General features: G+C 44.1%; 1 protein-coding gene across 1 annotated transcript in view; it reads left to right on the top strand.

Moving 5' to 3' along the window:
- Nucleotides 1-17,580, top strand: part of EBF2 (EBF transcription factor 2) — a 123,369-nt gene that overhangs the window by 73,284 nt on the left and 32,505 nt on the right. The window contains exon 7 of the mRNA XM_040087654.2: nucleotides 17,414-17,495. Within this exon, the coding sequence (XP_039943588.1) occupies nucleotides 17,414-17,495 (82 nt within the window). The remainder of the gene's footprint in view (nucleotides 1-17,413; nucleotides 17,496-17,580) is intronic.

Consider the following 17,580-nt stretch of genomic DNA (forward strand, 5'->3'; position numbering starts at 1 on the left):
ATGCAGAGCAAAGTTTGTGAGCAGAGCACGGAGTTCGCAGGTACAGCTCTGGCTGCAGTAGAACATTAACATTTAATCATCACAGAATTCCCGCTAACTTTTGGTAAGAACTGGAGCTGGAGTGGTTGTGCTTGTCAGAGCGGGGTTTGTTCTTGCAAACAGCCAGGACAAAACCAAACCCAACACCGCTGGGATGGTAATTAATTGTGCAGAGTCACACCAAGGCTGTGGCAGGCAGAGTTTGGAACATTTAGCCCCAAGTTTATCCCCAGCAGAGAGCTCCCCTCAGGATGTTACAGGAAAATGAAAATCACCCTCCCAGCCAGAAAAGGAGCAAAGTGCTCGTGGTGGGAGGATTGGCTGCTCTGAGGAAGCAGGAGGGTTTATTAACCAAGAGAGTCACAGCTTTGGATCATTTCTTATGGTCAGCTTCACCTCCCACTTCAGACACTCCGAGGTGGGAGCAGCCACTGGTAGAACAAAACTTCTGCTGGATCCAGGCAAGGCTTTGGAGCTGATTTCCCCTCATTGTTGGATCCTTAGGGGCTCAGAAAAGGGACTGTGCTGTCTCCTGCTCTTTTTATAACTACTGGGACAGCGAGGCCCTGATCCCTCTTTAAAGGTTTTGGAGAGTCTTTTAGCAAAAAGAATTCCTGCCACTGAAAGATGTTCACAAGTCCCCAAGCGCGTCCAGCCCAGGCAGCCACAGCCACAGGGAGCCAAACCAAACCATGGCAGGGGATGGGAGAGAAAAAGCCATGTGCAAAAAAATTTAAAAATTAACTTTTTTCCAGAGTTTTGTCCTTTTCTAAGCTCCGGCACAAACAGTGCCAAGCATAATAACCGCCCTATTATTTTTGCTCAGGTGCTCAGCAATATGAGCTTGCTCAACGTGGAAAGAAAATGAGCAGGCATTTATTTTATTAGAAAGAAATGCTCTGTTGTGTGTAAAAGACACTTTCCCCCTAATATTTTACTTGCTAATGGGTAAGTGCAAAGTAATTATGTAGGACAGATTAAATGGTTTCTAATGCCTCATTTCAAGAATTGCAGTGAATGTTTTCCTAAGCTGTCCTCCAAATTGGTAGTCTAATTAAGCAACAAAAAATTATGTTGGCATTCACTGAATTATTGCAAAACCAGAATTTTAACTGAAACTGTTCAATTTGTTTGTTTGTTTGGTTGGTTTTTTTTTTTTTTTGTGTGTGTGTGTGTGTGTGTGTGTGTAAGTTAGAAAGGAAAAAGAGGACTGGAGAAGGGAGGGATTGGGGATCTATTATTAGAGGAACTGATTAATTATCTGAAAATTTTTAAATGTCCTGGCAGAGATCAGAGTTTCTGCCTTGGCATTCCTTGGTTTGATGATTTCTTAGGAGTGTGATCAATAGATTCAAACCCCAAGAGCTTCAGAGCTGTGACACGTCCTTGTAGGACAAGATGTGCAAATCTTCTAGCTCATCCAGAGTAAATCATCATCTTCTAGAAAGAGACATAAGGTTTTGCCTCTGGGTCCCCAAGAAAACACATTGTGCCAAAATTTATGTCTGTGGAGTCACTCAACCTAAATCTCTGTATTGAACTGAATTTTTGGCTGTAAGGCCTCACAAGGCAAAAGTTTCTGTAATTGTCCTGCTAAAAAATGATGCCCAACTTCCCCTCAGAAGCATCCCCTGGCCCTCCCAGTGCAAACCCAGCTCAGGCTGGGTCTGGGGATGTTTGAGTTCACAGCTTCCACCAGAGCTGGAATTGCACACTCAGGCATGAAGAAACTTCACAGAGTTCATTTTCTTGGTAGCAAAAGAAACCCCAAAACACACCTCTGAAAATCTTCTGGTTTTTATGGAGCATTTTCCCCTCTCCTACTGGCTCCTTTTAAGATGGATTTTGGGCCCAGTGGACCATAACTCCTGTAAAATTGCTGTTCCACAGATATTCCAGGAGGTGCTTCCTAACAGCTCCAAAGGAGCCTTTACAAGGGATTACATCATGATGTGGAGTCATTGAAATCTTTCTGCATATTGGAGGAAACTCGGTTGTGCAATGGAGTAGAGAGGGAATAGACAGGAGCTGATTTCATGGAGAAAAGTATTTACCTGCTCCAAATCATTATGGCTTAACAATTTCTGTGGGGTTTTACACAGCTGAGAGTACCTGAGAAAACCAGGGAAAAAACCTGTAAGAAGCAGCAGAAAGTCCAACCGTCCCAAGGCCGTCACCATCCTCAGTTACAGCGGTGGAATTTAAGAGGTGATTTTTAAAAACCAATTTATCAAAGCTACTTCAGGCCTGCACATTGTGCTACTTCCTCTTATACCGACTTCAGAGAGGTTAAGGTTGGTTTTTAGGAGGTTCAAATGAAAACGAAGTGAGAGTTTAACAATGGAGACAAAAATTAGGGCAGCAAACTTCTGGTGCTCTGAGGAGAACCCACGTGCCCTCAGACTGGAAGTTCCACGGGCAGTCCTGAAATGTTAAACCAAAGCAACTGCAGCATTTCATTTGTGAGCCTCAGAAACCACCCTTGCTGTTCCATTAGCTCAGTGAGAGGCTCTACAAAGTGGAGAAATGGGAATATTGAACTTTTTAATGTCTTTATTTATTTTTTTTTTTTTTAAATCAAACCCTATGAAGAGACAGAAGCTCCTACAGCGGCAGAGCTCGGGATTTATTTTCCCTTACAAGTTCTGCGCCGTTTGTGTCAAACCTTGCTCAGCATCTCTCCGAGTGCCAGGGAATTGCATTGATTTAATGTTTTCCAACAAGCTGCACTCCTTCCTTCCCCTAACCTGTCCTGGCACCGCAGGGACTGAGCCTTTATCCAGAGTCTCATCCTACAAGTTCTCCCTGATGACAGTGCAACTCCCATTAGCCTCCCTTGATGTCTATTTACCATAGCAGCTTCTCAATTATTTAAAATGTAAACATCTGGATTAAATAAATGGAGAAAACATCCAGCAAATGTTGCAGGCGCTCAAAAAGTTTTTTTATTTTTTTTTTTCTCCAGGAATTATGGCAGCGGTAGAACTTGGGGAGGGGAAAAAAAAAAAATAAATCCAAAATTCAGTGCACTCATCAGGCTCTCGATGCACCAGGGACCTGGGCAGGAAGTTCTAAAGTTGGGAACTGCCAAGAGACCTTTTTTCAGTGGAGAGCACGTTGTGATGATGCATCTGGAGCGGCACCTTGTTATTGAAGGCATCCAAACGGGAGGATTTTCCAATCAAGAGGCCAACTGCCGGCTGGCAGTCTGTGCTCTGGTGGATGCGTGTGTGCCTGCACATAAAACGCGCAGTACGTGCGCGCAGAAATATGTTGGACATCTCCAAGAGATAAAGTAGGTTGGCTTTTCTCCCTGAGAAGCGTTTCAGGCTCAGCTGAGCGTGGGTTTGTGTCCAGCTTTGTCACTGCCAGGCTCCTGGCGGAGCCTCGCCTCTGATTTTTGCAGCACCTCCCTCAGCACCAACCTCAGTCCCTGGGATCTCCACAAACTGGGGAGGAATATCAGGATCTGGGGTGAGCGAAGGATGTGTTTGGAAACATCTGGAGCCCTCACAAGGGCTCATTATCCTGGTCGTAAAGCAGAGCCGTGCATCTTCCCTTGATGGAATCAAACCCAACCCCACAGAGCCCCGTGTGGGACCACCAGCTCGGGGTGGGCTCTTGGGGGTTTGGGGGCTTTGTGCGTCACTGGGTGGAGTTGTGCGATCAGGAACCGGCTGGGGATGGAAAGTTTGGTCACTCAGCTTGTCCCAAACGACCCCCAGTGTTCTGCCTCCTGCGATTCCTCTTGAGGAGGTGCAGAATTATGGAATGTCCTGAGCTGGAAGGGACCCACTGGGATCATCAATCCAGCTCCTGGTCCTGCCCAAACACCCCAAAATCCCACCCTGGCCATCCCTGGAGTACTGTCCAAACAATCCTGGAGCTCTGGCAGATTTGGGAATGTGCCCATTCCCTGGGGAGCCTGGGCAGTGCCCAGCATCCTCTGGGGGAAGAACTTTTCCAAAATCCAACCTAAACCTCCCTGGCACAGCTCCAGCCCTTCCCTGGTCCTGTCCCTGTCACAGAGAACAGAGAGGAGCTGCAGACCCCACGAGTCTCCCCTCAGCCTCCTCTTCTCCAGCTGAGCAATCCAACGCCCTCAGCTGCTCCTCCTGTGGCCCCTCCAGACCCCTCCCCATCCTCATAAATATCCCTTTGGATATTTTGAGTCCAAATCGGGTCTGTAACCACCATGGAAAAGGGGTCAGGAATGGGATATTTTTGCATTTGGTGAAAAAGAAAAAAAAAAAATTGCATCCGCACTTTCATTGGGTGGAAGGTCAGGAGCTGGAATAACCGAATATTCACTGAGGGTCTGTCCCAGCAGCCCTGGGAATGCTCCTGGCTCCAGCCAGAGGGAGAGGCTCTGTGGCTGAACACAAAAACCCTCACGGTTATACACACACGGATATTCTGGGGTGATCAGAGGGAAATCAAAGCTGTGACCTTCCCCACAAAGGAGAAGGGGGCTGAAGGAGCTGTTCCCTCACCAGAATTCCATGTTCTGGGGCAGGATTCCTGCCAAACCCAGCTCTGAACATGTGGGCTCAGGTGAGCAGCGTTGTCTGATGTGGGAATAGGTGCTGCACACACGCACAAAATGAAAGCAATCTCGTGCTTCAGGGCGTAAATTGATCACTGGGAAGGTCAGGAAGCAATTTCTCTGTGGGAGTGTGTGCACACATGAGGGATGGAAGGGAAGCAACTTCTCCTCTAGCGTGAAGTGTTGGCCAGGGGCAAAATATCTTCCTGAGTTTCTAGCCAGGGGATTGCCCAAGAGCTTGGATTTTACCCCACTGGTGTTTCTGGGTGCCCAGCTTCAAGCACATCCCTGTCTGAGGTGAACTCAAACATCCCCAGGCCCCAGCCTGAGCTGGGTTTGCACTGGGAGGGCCAGGAGATGCTTCTGAGGGGAAGCTGGGCATCATTTTTTGGTAGGACAATTACAGCAACTTTTGCTCTGTGAGGCCTCGCAGCCAAAAATTCAGTTCAATACAGAGATTTAGGTTGGGTGACTCCACAGACATAAATTTTGGCACAATGTGTTTTCATGGGGACCCGGAGGCAAAACCTTATGTCTCTTTCTAGAAGATGAGGATTTACTCTGGATGAGCTAAAAGATTTGCACATCTTGTCCTACAAGGATGTGTCACAGCTCTGAAGCTCTTGGGGTTTGAATCTATGAATTGGCGATGAATTTCAGGAATATTTGGGCTGTTTTGGAGCTGAGACTTGGCACTTGTCGTTGCTTTTCTTGCATGAAAACTGTTCTTAGAGCTTTTCCTGGTCCTTCCCACAACCTCCTGCCCTTTCCTACAGCCCCATATTAAGATCCTGAAAAAAAAAATCAACTTCCTTCACTGATACCTCACATCTTTGCCAGTTAACAGAGTTTGTGCCCCAAAATCCTGCTGCTTTTTTGGTCTCTGTATGTGCTACATCCAAGGGCACTGAAAAGGTTAATTAAATTTGGAGGCCAGCACCCAGGGATGAGTGAAATGATTGCAGTGCAGGGTGGGATCACTTTAAATGTACCAATTTTTTTACAGCATGTGAGGTACTTTCTTGCTCCTCATAAACTCAGGATGGTGCATGTGTGTCTAAAATAATAAGTCTCTGGAAAACGAGTGGATTTCTGAGGAGATAAGTTAAAATATAGGAAAAGCAGGGGTTCAGAGTTCAGAACTTTTCTCTTTAAAGCAAAATTGCATCTCCAAACACAGGCACTCACGCACACAACCTTTATCAGGAGCTGAAAAAACAAAAAGGTGAAAAATCACTTCAGCTGTGGCAGATTCCACGGCCAAAGAACTGGGAAGTGGTGGGAAGCCCTGGGCATCAGAAATCTGAGAGGTTTGGGTGTTGATACGTGGGGCTGGCCTCACGCTGTGGCTGCAAAATCTCTTCTTCTGACAAAACTGGGATAGCTTGGAAGAACGTCTGTGACTTGTTCGTGTACCAGAACCGTGGCTCTGGAGATGCAGATTCTATTTCTGCCTCAGCCATGTGACCTATATATCTTTGGGCCAATTCATCCACATTTAAAAAAAAAACCCAAAACCAAAACCAATAAGTTCAGGCAGAAACGTGGAGGGAAAAACCACAGACATAATCCTGATTTTTTTTTTTTAACTCGTTACATCTTTTCTGTCTGCTGAGCTGGGCTATTGGAAGGCAAGAAATGGAGATGGATGAGGCAGAGAGATGTTTTCTTTGTTCCTCTTTAACTTCCTTTGTCACCTGGTGACGCGTCCAGTGGCTATTAGGAAAACAACATCTATTGGGGCTGTCTGTAAATTCATAGCACGGAATTGTTAGAGCTGTTCCAAGCTCAGTCCTTCAGTCCCGTGGTGATTTCATGATATTGCTGCGCTTTGGGAGTGGGCAGGACTCCAAGAGTGCAATTTTTTTTTCTGTATTTTTAATTTCAAGGTGATATTTCTTCCCCCGAAGAGAGACCTTTGTTCAACATGTGCCATTCAAAGCACCTCTTTGCTCTGAGGAGGTTCTGACGAGTTCAAGCGCAGCAGAATAATTTCCTGTCTTCCTTGGGCCAAAAAGTTGTTGGGTTTGATTTTTATTTTTAAAAAAGGGTTATTTCCTATGGACTGTCCAGTAGGAAATACTAGAAAGAGTCTTGTTTGGCATACAGTGCCAAGAACTCGTCCTGTTTAAGCTTTTATGTTTTCCATGTTTATGCAGAGGTCGATTTAAATTATATATTTATCTGGGGAATAATATCATGAAAAATAACAGAAACTTCAGGCAGAAGTGGCTGATGAGGATGTTACGTGCATTGTTTGGAGCAGGCAAACCGCACTCAAAGGCTTGAATTCAGCAATTCCCTCAGATAAGAATTAATTCTTTTCTTGCTTCCTCTGTCAGGAATCAGGAGGTCTTGCCACAGATTTTGCTTATTCACAGTAGAGGCAAACGCAGGGTGATGCTGAATTTGGGGACTGAGGGGAGGTCTACAAGCAGTGGAGCTGAAATTCACCATCCCAAAGTAGGTAAATAAACACAGGGAGTGAGGGTCCAGACAATGTTTGTAAATAAAATACTCCTATTAATGTGGGCATCCTCATTTGCACAATATCCTGGGATGTTTTGGATCCCCCTCTTTCCCTGAATGATTATTTCAGAAAGATATTTTCAGAAAGATATTTTTTAGATCTTAGGATTGGAATGTTTTAAGCACAAGGGTTCTCTGTGCATCACTTTGTGGCCTCTAACCCACCTCTAACTTTATGGCAGTGGAGCTGAAATTCTCCATCCCAAAGTAGGTAAATAAACACAGGGAGTGAGGCTCCAGACAATGTTTATAAATAAAATACTCCTGTTAATGTCAGCATCCTCATTTGCACCATATCCTGCGATGTTTTGGATCCCTCTCTTTCCCGGAATGATTATTTCAGAAAGATATTTTCAGAAGGATATTTTCAGAAAGATATTTTTTTAGATCTTAAGCCTGGGCTGTTTTAAGCACAAGGGTTCTCCGTGCAGCACTTTGTGGCCTCTAACCCAGCTCGTTTAAACCTGCTCTGGCACGTGCCCTTCTCTGCAGCCCAGCTCTCCAAGATGAAAGCACAACCCTTCATTTTAATCAGCAGAGAATGAATCCGGTGCTAATAGCACTTAATTGTTTCTCTAGAATGCTCTCGGTTGGTTTTGGCAGCCGGGATGAAAACAATTCCAAATCCCATCAAAGGAGCTGATCCACGCCCGGCATGTCCAGGGTGAGGGGTTGAGAGGCAGCGTGGGGTGGCATCAGAGCATCTCCTGATCCTACACCAGGCTCTGTCATCCTGCCCTGCTCAGGAGGTCCAAGGGGAAAAAAACAAACAACCCCCCCCCCAAAAAACCCCTAAAACCAAACTAAACAAAAAACAAAAACAAAAACAAAAACAAAAACAAAAACAAAAAAACAAAAAACAAAACAAAACACACACAAAAAAACCCCAACACAAAAACAGACACAGAAAATCTTGGTCCATGCCCCTGAAAATAATGCGCTGACGGTCTCTTCAAGCACACACCTCTATTAATCTTGACTTTCTTGAAGCCTGCCCGCTAGTTTGAATTTGTATGCGACATCAAACATACCTTTTCACATATGTTCTTTCCAGATTTTTTTTAACAGTTACTTAGCAGTTTATAGAAGGAAGTGAATGATCTCATCAAGCTGCTTAGAAATTAAAAAAAAATCTGTGCTTATTAATTATGCAGGATTAGTCTAATTATAATTCAGCAAATTAATTAGCGACAGAAGGTGTTCTGAAACATTGGAGTACATTTGCATGTTAAATGGAGAGGCTAGTCTGTAATATATGTAAATTTATGCATGGCTTCATAGTTTAATTTAAAAATTTGCAGCTGCATATGGTATGGGAGCAGGTGAAAAGTCAGTTTTAGTTTAATGATGCTAACAAACATTGGATGCTGTCCTGTCTTAGGGAAGGAATGCGCTGAATGCACCCCTGTCTGCCAATCCATAAATCTGTCATAGGAATATAATGTTACACCAATGTTCGGATTCAAGGTCGTCTGTGCCCAGACCCAGAAGTACAATGGGTGCAAATCTACCCTCTGAATAGCCCTGGAGGAGGGAGGAGGCAGAACGAGCTGCTGGGATGTAAATCTGCCTCTTTAGCAAATGAATGCACGCTCATTCCGCACAAACCCAGTTTGGGGACGGATCCCTCCGAGTGGGAGCTCTGAGCTGAGTGATATCCGCTCTGGCAGGTGTAAAATGGGAGCCTAACCTTGGTTCCATCCCTAATGTTCGCATCAGTGCGGCTCTCTGATCTCCTGGAGTGGCTGGGAAGTTATTTCCAAGTTCTGCATGAACCGCGGGGTCGGGAGTTTTTGTGTGCCGGGCTCTGCCATCTGGCAGCAACAGTAAAAACCAGCAGAGCCAGCAGAGAGGGGCCACTGGTGTAATTGGTGCTCACTGCTCAGCCTAGCATGGCTCAGCCGGCTGAGGATTTGGAGAGAGATGGGCTGGGAGGACGGAGGAGCGCAGGAGAAAGGAGAAATGAGTGGGGATTGGGGTCTGTGCTCCTCTCACATCCCTGCCAGCCTTCCTGGGGTCTGCAGGCTTTGCAGAGTAGATCTGGAGGTAAATCTGCACCTGTGTGGAGCTCTGAGGATGAAGTGATTCCAAAAATGAGTGGATTTAAGCAGGACTGCAGAGCATCCTTGGGCCTGTGTTTGGTGACACAGCCCAGCTCCAAACCTCGTGCGTGCTGCTGACGCTGACAGGAGCGTCAAGAACGAGAATCTGGCCGCGTTTTCCAAACCCTGCTGGGTGTTGTGTGTGCAGGCAACGAGCCCCATCAAATTTGTGTCACTTTTTAAAGAGAACCAGTAAGGTCCCAAGCGTGGACTTGCAGGGATGGGATGATTTGTGCCTGGTAAAACTCCGTGCGATAAGGCAGGCTCTGAATTTCTCCGTGCTTTGACTTCCCCGTCCCTGAGATGCACAAAAGCCTTCCCTCCCTGCTGTCCTTTGTGCCTCCCTTCCCCAATAACAATTTCACCGCGTGGCTGGGCCGTGCCCAGCACAGTTGGAGCCCACAGACACCGCCAGAAACCAGGGAATATTATCTGAAGGTCCCTTTCAACAGCCCGTCAGCCCAATCCTCTCCTCGATTACCTCCCTGCCTATCGACTTTTGATTATGCTCTGGCATTTGGGCCCGTGCCAAATGGCATGAATAATACGGATCTTACAGGAGAAATGAGCTTTTACCCATTGTCTTGGAAGTTACTGGAAAGTTTTGGTGCGGGAGGAAAGGGGAAAGCCCAAAGGATGACGGGGAAGCTGCTCCAATTGCAAAGAGTCCTCCAAAGACTTTTTGGAGAACAATTGCAATTACAAGCACGCTGTTAGTGTTGTGTTTCATTTTCAATTCGAGCCCATAGAGTTCAATTATTATTTTCATTAATGGTGTCAGGTTTTCATCAGAGTGCACAAACAAGGAGTTTTCCTTGGAGATTTTGGCGGGTTGTTTTTTGTTTTTTTTTTCCCCCTAGCAAATGTGGCCATGGGAAATAAGCACATTGAGCACCGAGAAATGACTGCCTGGGTACCCGGCAGGGCACTCTCCCCCAGCCCAGGTTTCTTGAAAATGGGATAATTTTGCAACAGAAGAAGCATTTATTGACCCCAAAGAGTGTGAACTGCAGTCGTGAGGGTGTGTCCCTGCTCTGAATGAGGGGGACACAATCTGCTTCAGGTATGGAAACTGTGAAACCTACAGAAAATCCACAGAAAATAAACATCAAGAAATAAATAAAAAAAGATATCAGGTTTCCTGACGCGTTTGGAGGTTGGGTGCAGGTTTATATTTGCAGGTCTATATTTGGTTACTATTGGTTTGAAACTAAGCTTTTTTAAACCCACTGGATAAAAGGTGGAGAGAAATATGTTGTTCCAGGCTGCAGAGAAAGGGGATATTTGAGGAGGAATTGTTCTGTGGCTGAGGGAAAGGACTGGGAGTTGGACATGGATCCATTGCTGTGGACTTGTGTGCAATGTTCTCTCTTGATCCACCTGGAATACAGGATATTTTCACCCCATGTCTTCTTGAATCCATTGCTGAGAGTGTTACATACCCAAGCGTGAGCAGGATGTCTTGGCATAGCAAAATATATATATAATTAGAGGCAGTTTTAAGATGTGTTCTGCCATGCCGTAGTTTTAAGGTTGATTTTTAAGTTGGACAAATCTCTCAGCTGACTCCCTAACCCTGTTTTTGTTCCTTTTTCACACCTATCTCCAACATTGGCTCTTTTGAACTCAGGGCCAGAGGAAATCAGACACTTCTGCCTTCTCCCAGGTGGCATTTCAGGGGTTAGCCCCTAAATAATGTTCCCACACCAGAACTTACACTTTAAACCTAAAATCCAAACTGGAGTGAGTGACTGCAAGAAAAGTCACTTAGAAAAAAGTAAAACCAGGCTGGAGAAATGGCTTTGAATCAAGGCAGGAGGAGGGAGAAATGTTGCTGGCTTGTCCCATCAGGAAATGAGGATTTTGTTGGGGGTAGGAATAACAGGCAGAGTGCTAATCTGCTTTCTGCCTTGTTTGGTTTGGGGTTTTTGTGTGTGTGTGTTTTTTAGCTGTGTTTTTTGTTGGTTTTTTTTGGTTGGTTGGTTTTTTTGTGCGTGTGTTTTAGCTGTGTATTTTGTTGGGTTGGTTTTTTTTGTTGTTTGTGTTGGGTTTTTCATGTGTGTGCGTGTTTAGTTGTGTATTTTGTTGAGGGTTTTTTTTGGTTGGTGGTTGGTTTTGTGTGTGTTTGGTTTTAGCTGTGTGTTTTGTTGGGTTGTTTTTGTTGGTTTGGTTTGGGGGTTTTTGTGTGTTTTCAGTTGTGGTTTTTGTTGGATTTGTTTGGTTGGTTGGGTTTTTTTTTTGTGTGTGGTTTTAGTTGTGTATTTTGTTGGGGTTTTTTTGGTTGGTGGTTGGTTTTTTGTGTGTGGTTTTTTGTTGTTGTTGTTGTTGGTTTGGGTTTTTGTGTGTTTTCAGGGTTTTTTTTGTTGTTGTTGGATTTTTTTGGTTGGTTGGTTGGTTTTTTGTGCAGCTGGAGTATTTCTGTAAAAAAACCCCAAGTGACAAATGAGCAGCCAACTCCTCTTCTCCCGGCCTAAGCTTGGGATCTCCTCCTCTGACTCCTGCTCCCTTCCTTCCAGCGAATCTCTGACAGACTCAGAAAAGTCTCCTGACCTACATATGTTGCTTTTCACGTTTGTTAAACTGGGTTCACACTTTATGCACAGGAGTTTTGTGAAGATTAATTAGCTGCTGTTTGTGGAGTATCATATAAATACTCGGGCTGGCTGCAATAACCCCGCTCATTTCTCACACGGTGGAAGGTGCACGTTCATTTAAAGTGCCTTTGTGCACTGCCTGATCCCACTCTGGCTGTAACTGCTGCAAAAAAAAAAAATTGGGAAATCTCATCAGCTCCCTAATAATGCACCCTGACACCACAGATCGAAATTACTCCAGAGATAAATATTCAGATTACAGAGAAGTCGTCTGCTGTGATGTTCATTAAAATCGGGATGGCGATATCAAATAAATGCAATTAATTGATTTGAAACTTTGGCGCTCTGAAGGGGAGGAAGTTGAGGCTGCGTGGGGCACTGGGAAGGGTCACTTGTCACACTTCTCTCAGGGGTTGCCACGCCAAGAACACACGGATGAGCTGATCCAGAATTCCCTTGCTCTCAGGGAGCTGCAGTCAGGCCCTCACTGCAATAAACCCACTTCTGCAGTTCGCAGTATATTTAAATTTAATATTGTTTAACTGATGCTCATAATAACAACTTCTGTTTGTTTGGGGTTTTTTTCATTGTTCCCTTTGTGGCTTTTTGGAAGCACTGAATTATTTAAGCAGAATTGCTCCTTATCTTTATATTTCTGTTAGATTTTGGGATGGTGGGATTTGCTGGTAAGCGTAATCAGAATTATCCTAGATGGTTGGCGTGTTCTCATGCCAAAAAAACGACTGATTCCACGACTCCAAATTCCACAGCAACCCCAAAAAGCCAGGATTATTTGCTCTGCAAGGGAGAATTTTTAGGTGTATCCAGAATTTTAGGTGCATCCGGAACTTTAGATTTTATCCAGAATTTTAGGTTTTATCCAGAATTTTAGGTGTATCCAGAGGCTGTTCCCTACACACAGCCCATGTTGGACCTCTTGATTCTGTACCTCTGTTTTAAATGAAGCGTAAAAGATGGATGGGGGATAAAAAATTATTACTTCATTTACCTATTTATTTTTAAATTACACCTTCTTCTGCATGTGGGACTGAGCTTCAGGGCTTCTGCTGAAGTCACCAGGAAGATTTTTTTTCTTTTTTTATGGATCCAGCAGGTTTTGATTAAGGTCAATTTGATTCTCCTCACTCATCTGAGGTGGACAAACATCCTCAGAGGTGTGGAGCACAGTTCCAGTTCTAGCCAGGTACAGAACCTGCTGGTTTGGGTGTAGACAGGCAAGGTGGGACAGCGGGTCAAAATCTGCTTTGCAAACAGTTTAACTGAGCTGCATTTCAGGATTTAACTGACTTTAAATTAAGCAAGATCTGGCTTAATTTGCTTAATTTGCCCTCACGCTTTCTCCACGGCCATGGAGAGCCCTCTGCACCCCTCAGCTGTGTTGGGAGTTCTCCTGGCGCTTCCCCAGCAAGGATTGCTCAAAGAATTGCTAAAAAATATCTGAGATAACACAGCTGACTTTGTACTGGAATGGAAAAGGGGCAACTAAATCAGCTGAACTCCTGGGCTTGGTGGGAACTCCCAGCAGGAGGAGCAGGAACTTTTTTCAAACAGCTCTGGGAAGAGGGAGGCAGATTTAAGGTGGCATTTTGGAGACCTCTCGAGTGCATCCATCTGTACCCATCGAGGTCAAGGACCAGAGAGAGACGACAGGAACAGAAGTTCTGCGCTTGTATCTTAATTAATTTTATGTCTCTGCATTAAGTCAGTCGGCTTTTCCGTAGCGATGCCAGAGTTTTCAGGGGTGGTTATGGAAATGTAGATTTGAATTTAGATTTTCCCCCGGCGCCCTGAAATATTGAGAGGACGGGCCAAGGTCCCTTCGCTTGGCTGGAGCCAGAGTCACCTGCTAAACTCCCACCAAATTCTGTCCTGAGCAAGGCCAAAGATTGGCCAAGAAACATCAAAATCAGCTCATTTTTTATAATTCTCTCGTTAAAAAATTATCTTTATTTTTGACATATATATAGGTTAAGGCCCAAAACTGGCTAAAGCGTCTCATTTAAGGAAATTAATAAAATCTTTCTGCAATTCTCCTGTTACCCCTAAATCAGCTTCGTTTAGTGCTAAAGCTTCCCTCCTCTTTGCTCTCCCCCCAAGTCATTTTTATTCTAATGCTGCAATAAATATTAATGTCTTTCCCAGATGCAACCTCTTAAAATATATATATATACATTTATACACGCACACATATATAAGTGTGTGTATATATATATCTATATATAACAATCTACAAAATATTTCATGCAGGTGCCCACTTGCAGCTCAAATTTGACTGGAGAAACTCTGAAAAAGAGTAAAAAGACAGATGTGGTTCAATTGAAAAAAAAAAAAAAAGAAAATAAAAAGAAAATAAAAAGTCCCTGCGTGTGCAGCTAAATGAAATGAAATCTAAATTTTGGGGTGATTAGGAGGGAAATTGTCATCGTGCAGCGTATCCAGCGATCTCCAACAGACATCTTAGCAAAATAAATGTGAATTCTGCCACGATGTTGAAGTATATAAAAGACAACCCAGCGCTTTGCAAGGCAATTTTTTTTTTTTTACTTATTTTTGTACGATATCCTAAAGCAGCAAAAAAAATCTCAGCGTTTTGGGCTGTTCAGCAATTCCAGAAAGTCAAGGCACCTCTAAGACCCCAAATTGCTGGGGTCAAACATCCAGGCTGAGCCCCCGTGGGTTTGGTGCAGAGCGGGGAGGATCGGGAACGCTCGGCGCTGCGGCAGCTCAGGGACAGCGGAAATTTTGTTTTCTGTGGGTTTTTTTTTTAACAGCCGTTGCCCCCCTCAACACCAAATCAGCCCGGATTTAATTGGAATCCGGCTTCGTTTTCACGCATGCTGCTGGCTTGTGTTCGCTGGGGGTCTGAACCCTGATTTTCTGCAGGTGTTTAGAAGAAAAAAGGGGGTTTTCTTTCCTTGCCACGCCGTGTTGCAGAGTTTGCTCGTGGATGCTGTTAAAATGTACATTTGGAATTTTTTTTGCCTCTCTGTGTCTGCCTTTCCGGGGTTGTGTCACTCACAGTCCCCCAGGATCTGTGCCCTTCCCAAAATCAGCCCGGCTGACACGGCAGGTTCTCTCCCAGACACCTCTCCCTGCTCGTTTTCTTCGTTCTTCAGCTCATGTTAATAATTTTTCTCATCTCAATCAAACGGGATGCAAGCATTAAAAATTTGCTTTAAAAAGCTGTCCATTTTCCTGCTTAATTTATGTTTCCTTAGAAGTAACAACTTGTGGATTATTTTTTGTTGTTGTTGCTGTTCCCCTGCAGAATGATCAGTGATTTTCAATAGAAAAGTTCCTTGCCTTGCTTCACTTTATGGTTTGGTTCCACTCTGGAGTTTTCCTTTGCACGGGCACATCTCCTAGAAGTTGTTTATATATCTGTAAATATATAAAGAGAGAAAGAGAAAAAGGAGTGTTTGTGAGTAACATTTGTGCTGATTCACATTCTCCCGTGGATCTCCGAGGGTGCCGGCGTGCAGGGGATTTTTTCTTCTAAAAACATTTTTAGGGATAAAATCCCACCGAATCTTCTGTATAAAAGAGGTCACAGGTTTCAGCGTGGAATCGTCAGGACTTATTTAAAAAAATATATTCGGTGCTGCTCCCAAGGCATGAAATTCTGTAGGATTTTTTGTTTGGAGGCGCCCAGGGCTCTGCTGGCAGACGCTGCCCTCTGAGAGCTGAGCACTGGCACCTCAACGTCCTGCTGAAGGGAGATCTGAGATGGGAAGGAAATACAGAGAAAATGCCCGAGAAAATGATAATTTAAAAAATATCTACTAGATTTGTGAGAGACTTAAGGAAACATTAGTTAAAAACCAGGACATTTTAATTGAGGGGTGTCCCTGGCAGGGTGGATTTTGTGTCAGGGGTTTTGCACAGCACGATCCGGGTGTTTTTTTGTGGCTGAGGTTTTTCGGAGGGTCTTTTTTTTGTTCGAGCAACACACGAATGGATCCAACCCGCGGCTTTTTTCTTTGTATTTTGGGGCAGATGGAGGAGAAATCTCGTGGTGGGAGTAGTGCAGAGAAAGTGGCACTAACAAGGCAGAGCGGATTTCTGTGTTATTGTCTTGTGCTGGGGCTGGTTTGGAGGGTGTTGTTGGTAAACCCAGGAAATATCCATCTTTCTCCTTTAAAGTTCTAATTCAAGGCATGAATGTGTGAGTTCTGAAGGGACTTAGGGACTGCGGTAAAAAATCGTTGTCATAGTAACAGAAAGGGAAATAGGCCTGGCTCACCTGGGACTTTAACTTACTGCAAAAGCAGATTTTTTTTTTTTTTTTTTTTTTTTAAGGAAAGCACTCAGCAAGAGAAATAAATAAATAACTTGTTCTTTGTATTCAGAATCAATTCTTCAACTATTTATTTTTTCTTGTATCCGACTCTTTTCCCCTTCTAAATCTATCTCAAAGTCTTTGATTTATTTTTTTAATTATAATTGTTGCGGTTCAACCCATCTTGTCTGACAAATAGAAACGGAAAGAAGAATCACAAAGAATATTTTCACTTGCGACAGAGGATGCCAAAAAAATTTCTTGCTTATGCCTGAATTTTGAAGACTTGTTTGTTTTGTTCTAAATCCAGCAACGGTGGCTTTTCACACAGTTTCTTTACCTCTGAAATGTCCAGATTCAAGCAGAAAACAAAGGGGTGAATCCTTTCCTCAGTGAGTGTGAGACAAAATTTGGTGGAACAGCTTTGGGGGGGGGGGAAAAAAATAAAAATTCCTGTTTAATATTTCTAAACTCTAAAATCTCCACACGGCCTTGGGTGAGTCACCAAACAGGCTGGAGATCCAACCTGGGTACATGAGAAGCTAAACAAACTCTCCAGAATAATAAACCATATGAAGATGGGTGTATGTGACAGGGCAAAAAATAATTGGCACGAGAACTTTGTGGGATATTAATGGGTTTATCTGCTCGGACAGCATGAGCTGTCATGTTTCACTTGAGCTCGTGTTTTCCTTATCCGCCCTCAAAATCGAGGTAGGATTAATCCGGGCTCTTGGCAGTTCTGCTCCTCTGCTTTAGTGACTGGAATCTTCATCAGGAAAAAAAAAAAAACAAAAAAACCCATCATCAGGATGAAACCTCATCAGATTCTTCTCTGAGCTGTGTTTGCTCCTGGGTTTTTCGCACGTTCCAAGTCGTTCCAAGGTTTATCTGCCTCCGAGTTGCCCCGTTGGTTTTGTGGTTTCCACAATACCGTTATCCTTCCATGTTGTTTTGTGGAAAAATCCCTCCTGACAGCCAAAGAGAAACCTTGAATGTGAGGGAGAGATAAAGGAAGAGACTAAAATTGTGTGGTCAAACCTGTGGAGAGGGAGTGGGTGCAGATCAGAGGAATGATGTCCACTTACACCACGGTGGATTTCAGTCACACTGCTTGTACTTTACCTGGTTGGTTTTTAGTACGTTCTGTTTGTTAGAGTTTGGTCTGTTTGTGTTCTGATAAATTCTTGTAGTCCTGTAGGACCCACCACCACGCAAATCGCCCCATGTACATTTTAAACCGGAATGTAGCAACACCTTTTGCTGTGCCTAATAGAAGTGATGTGGTTCTTTATCTTTCCAGATTCTTCCTAAAATTTTTTCTCAAGTGCAATCAGAATTGCTTGAAAACAGCAGGAAACCCACGAGATATGAGGCGGTTCCAGGTAAGTCTTACAAGGCTCAGCATTAACCTCTCTGCCTCTGTTCTCCTTTTCCTTTCCCGTCTCCTCTCTCCTACGTTGTTCCTAA

Source organism: Hirundo rustica, chromosome 28, assembly GCF_015227805.2.
Source record: "Hirundo rustica isolate bHirRus1 chromosome 28, bHirRus1.pri.v3, whole genome shotgun sequence".
NCBI classification, from domain to species: Eukaryota; Metazoa; Chordata; class Aves; order Passeriformes; family Hirundinidae; genus Hirundo; species Hirundo rustica.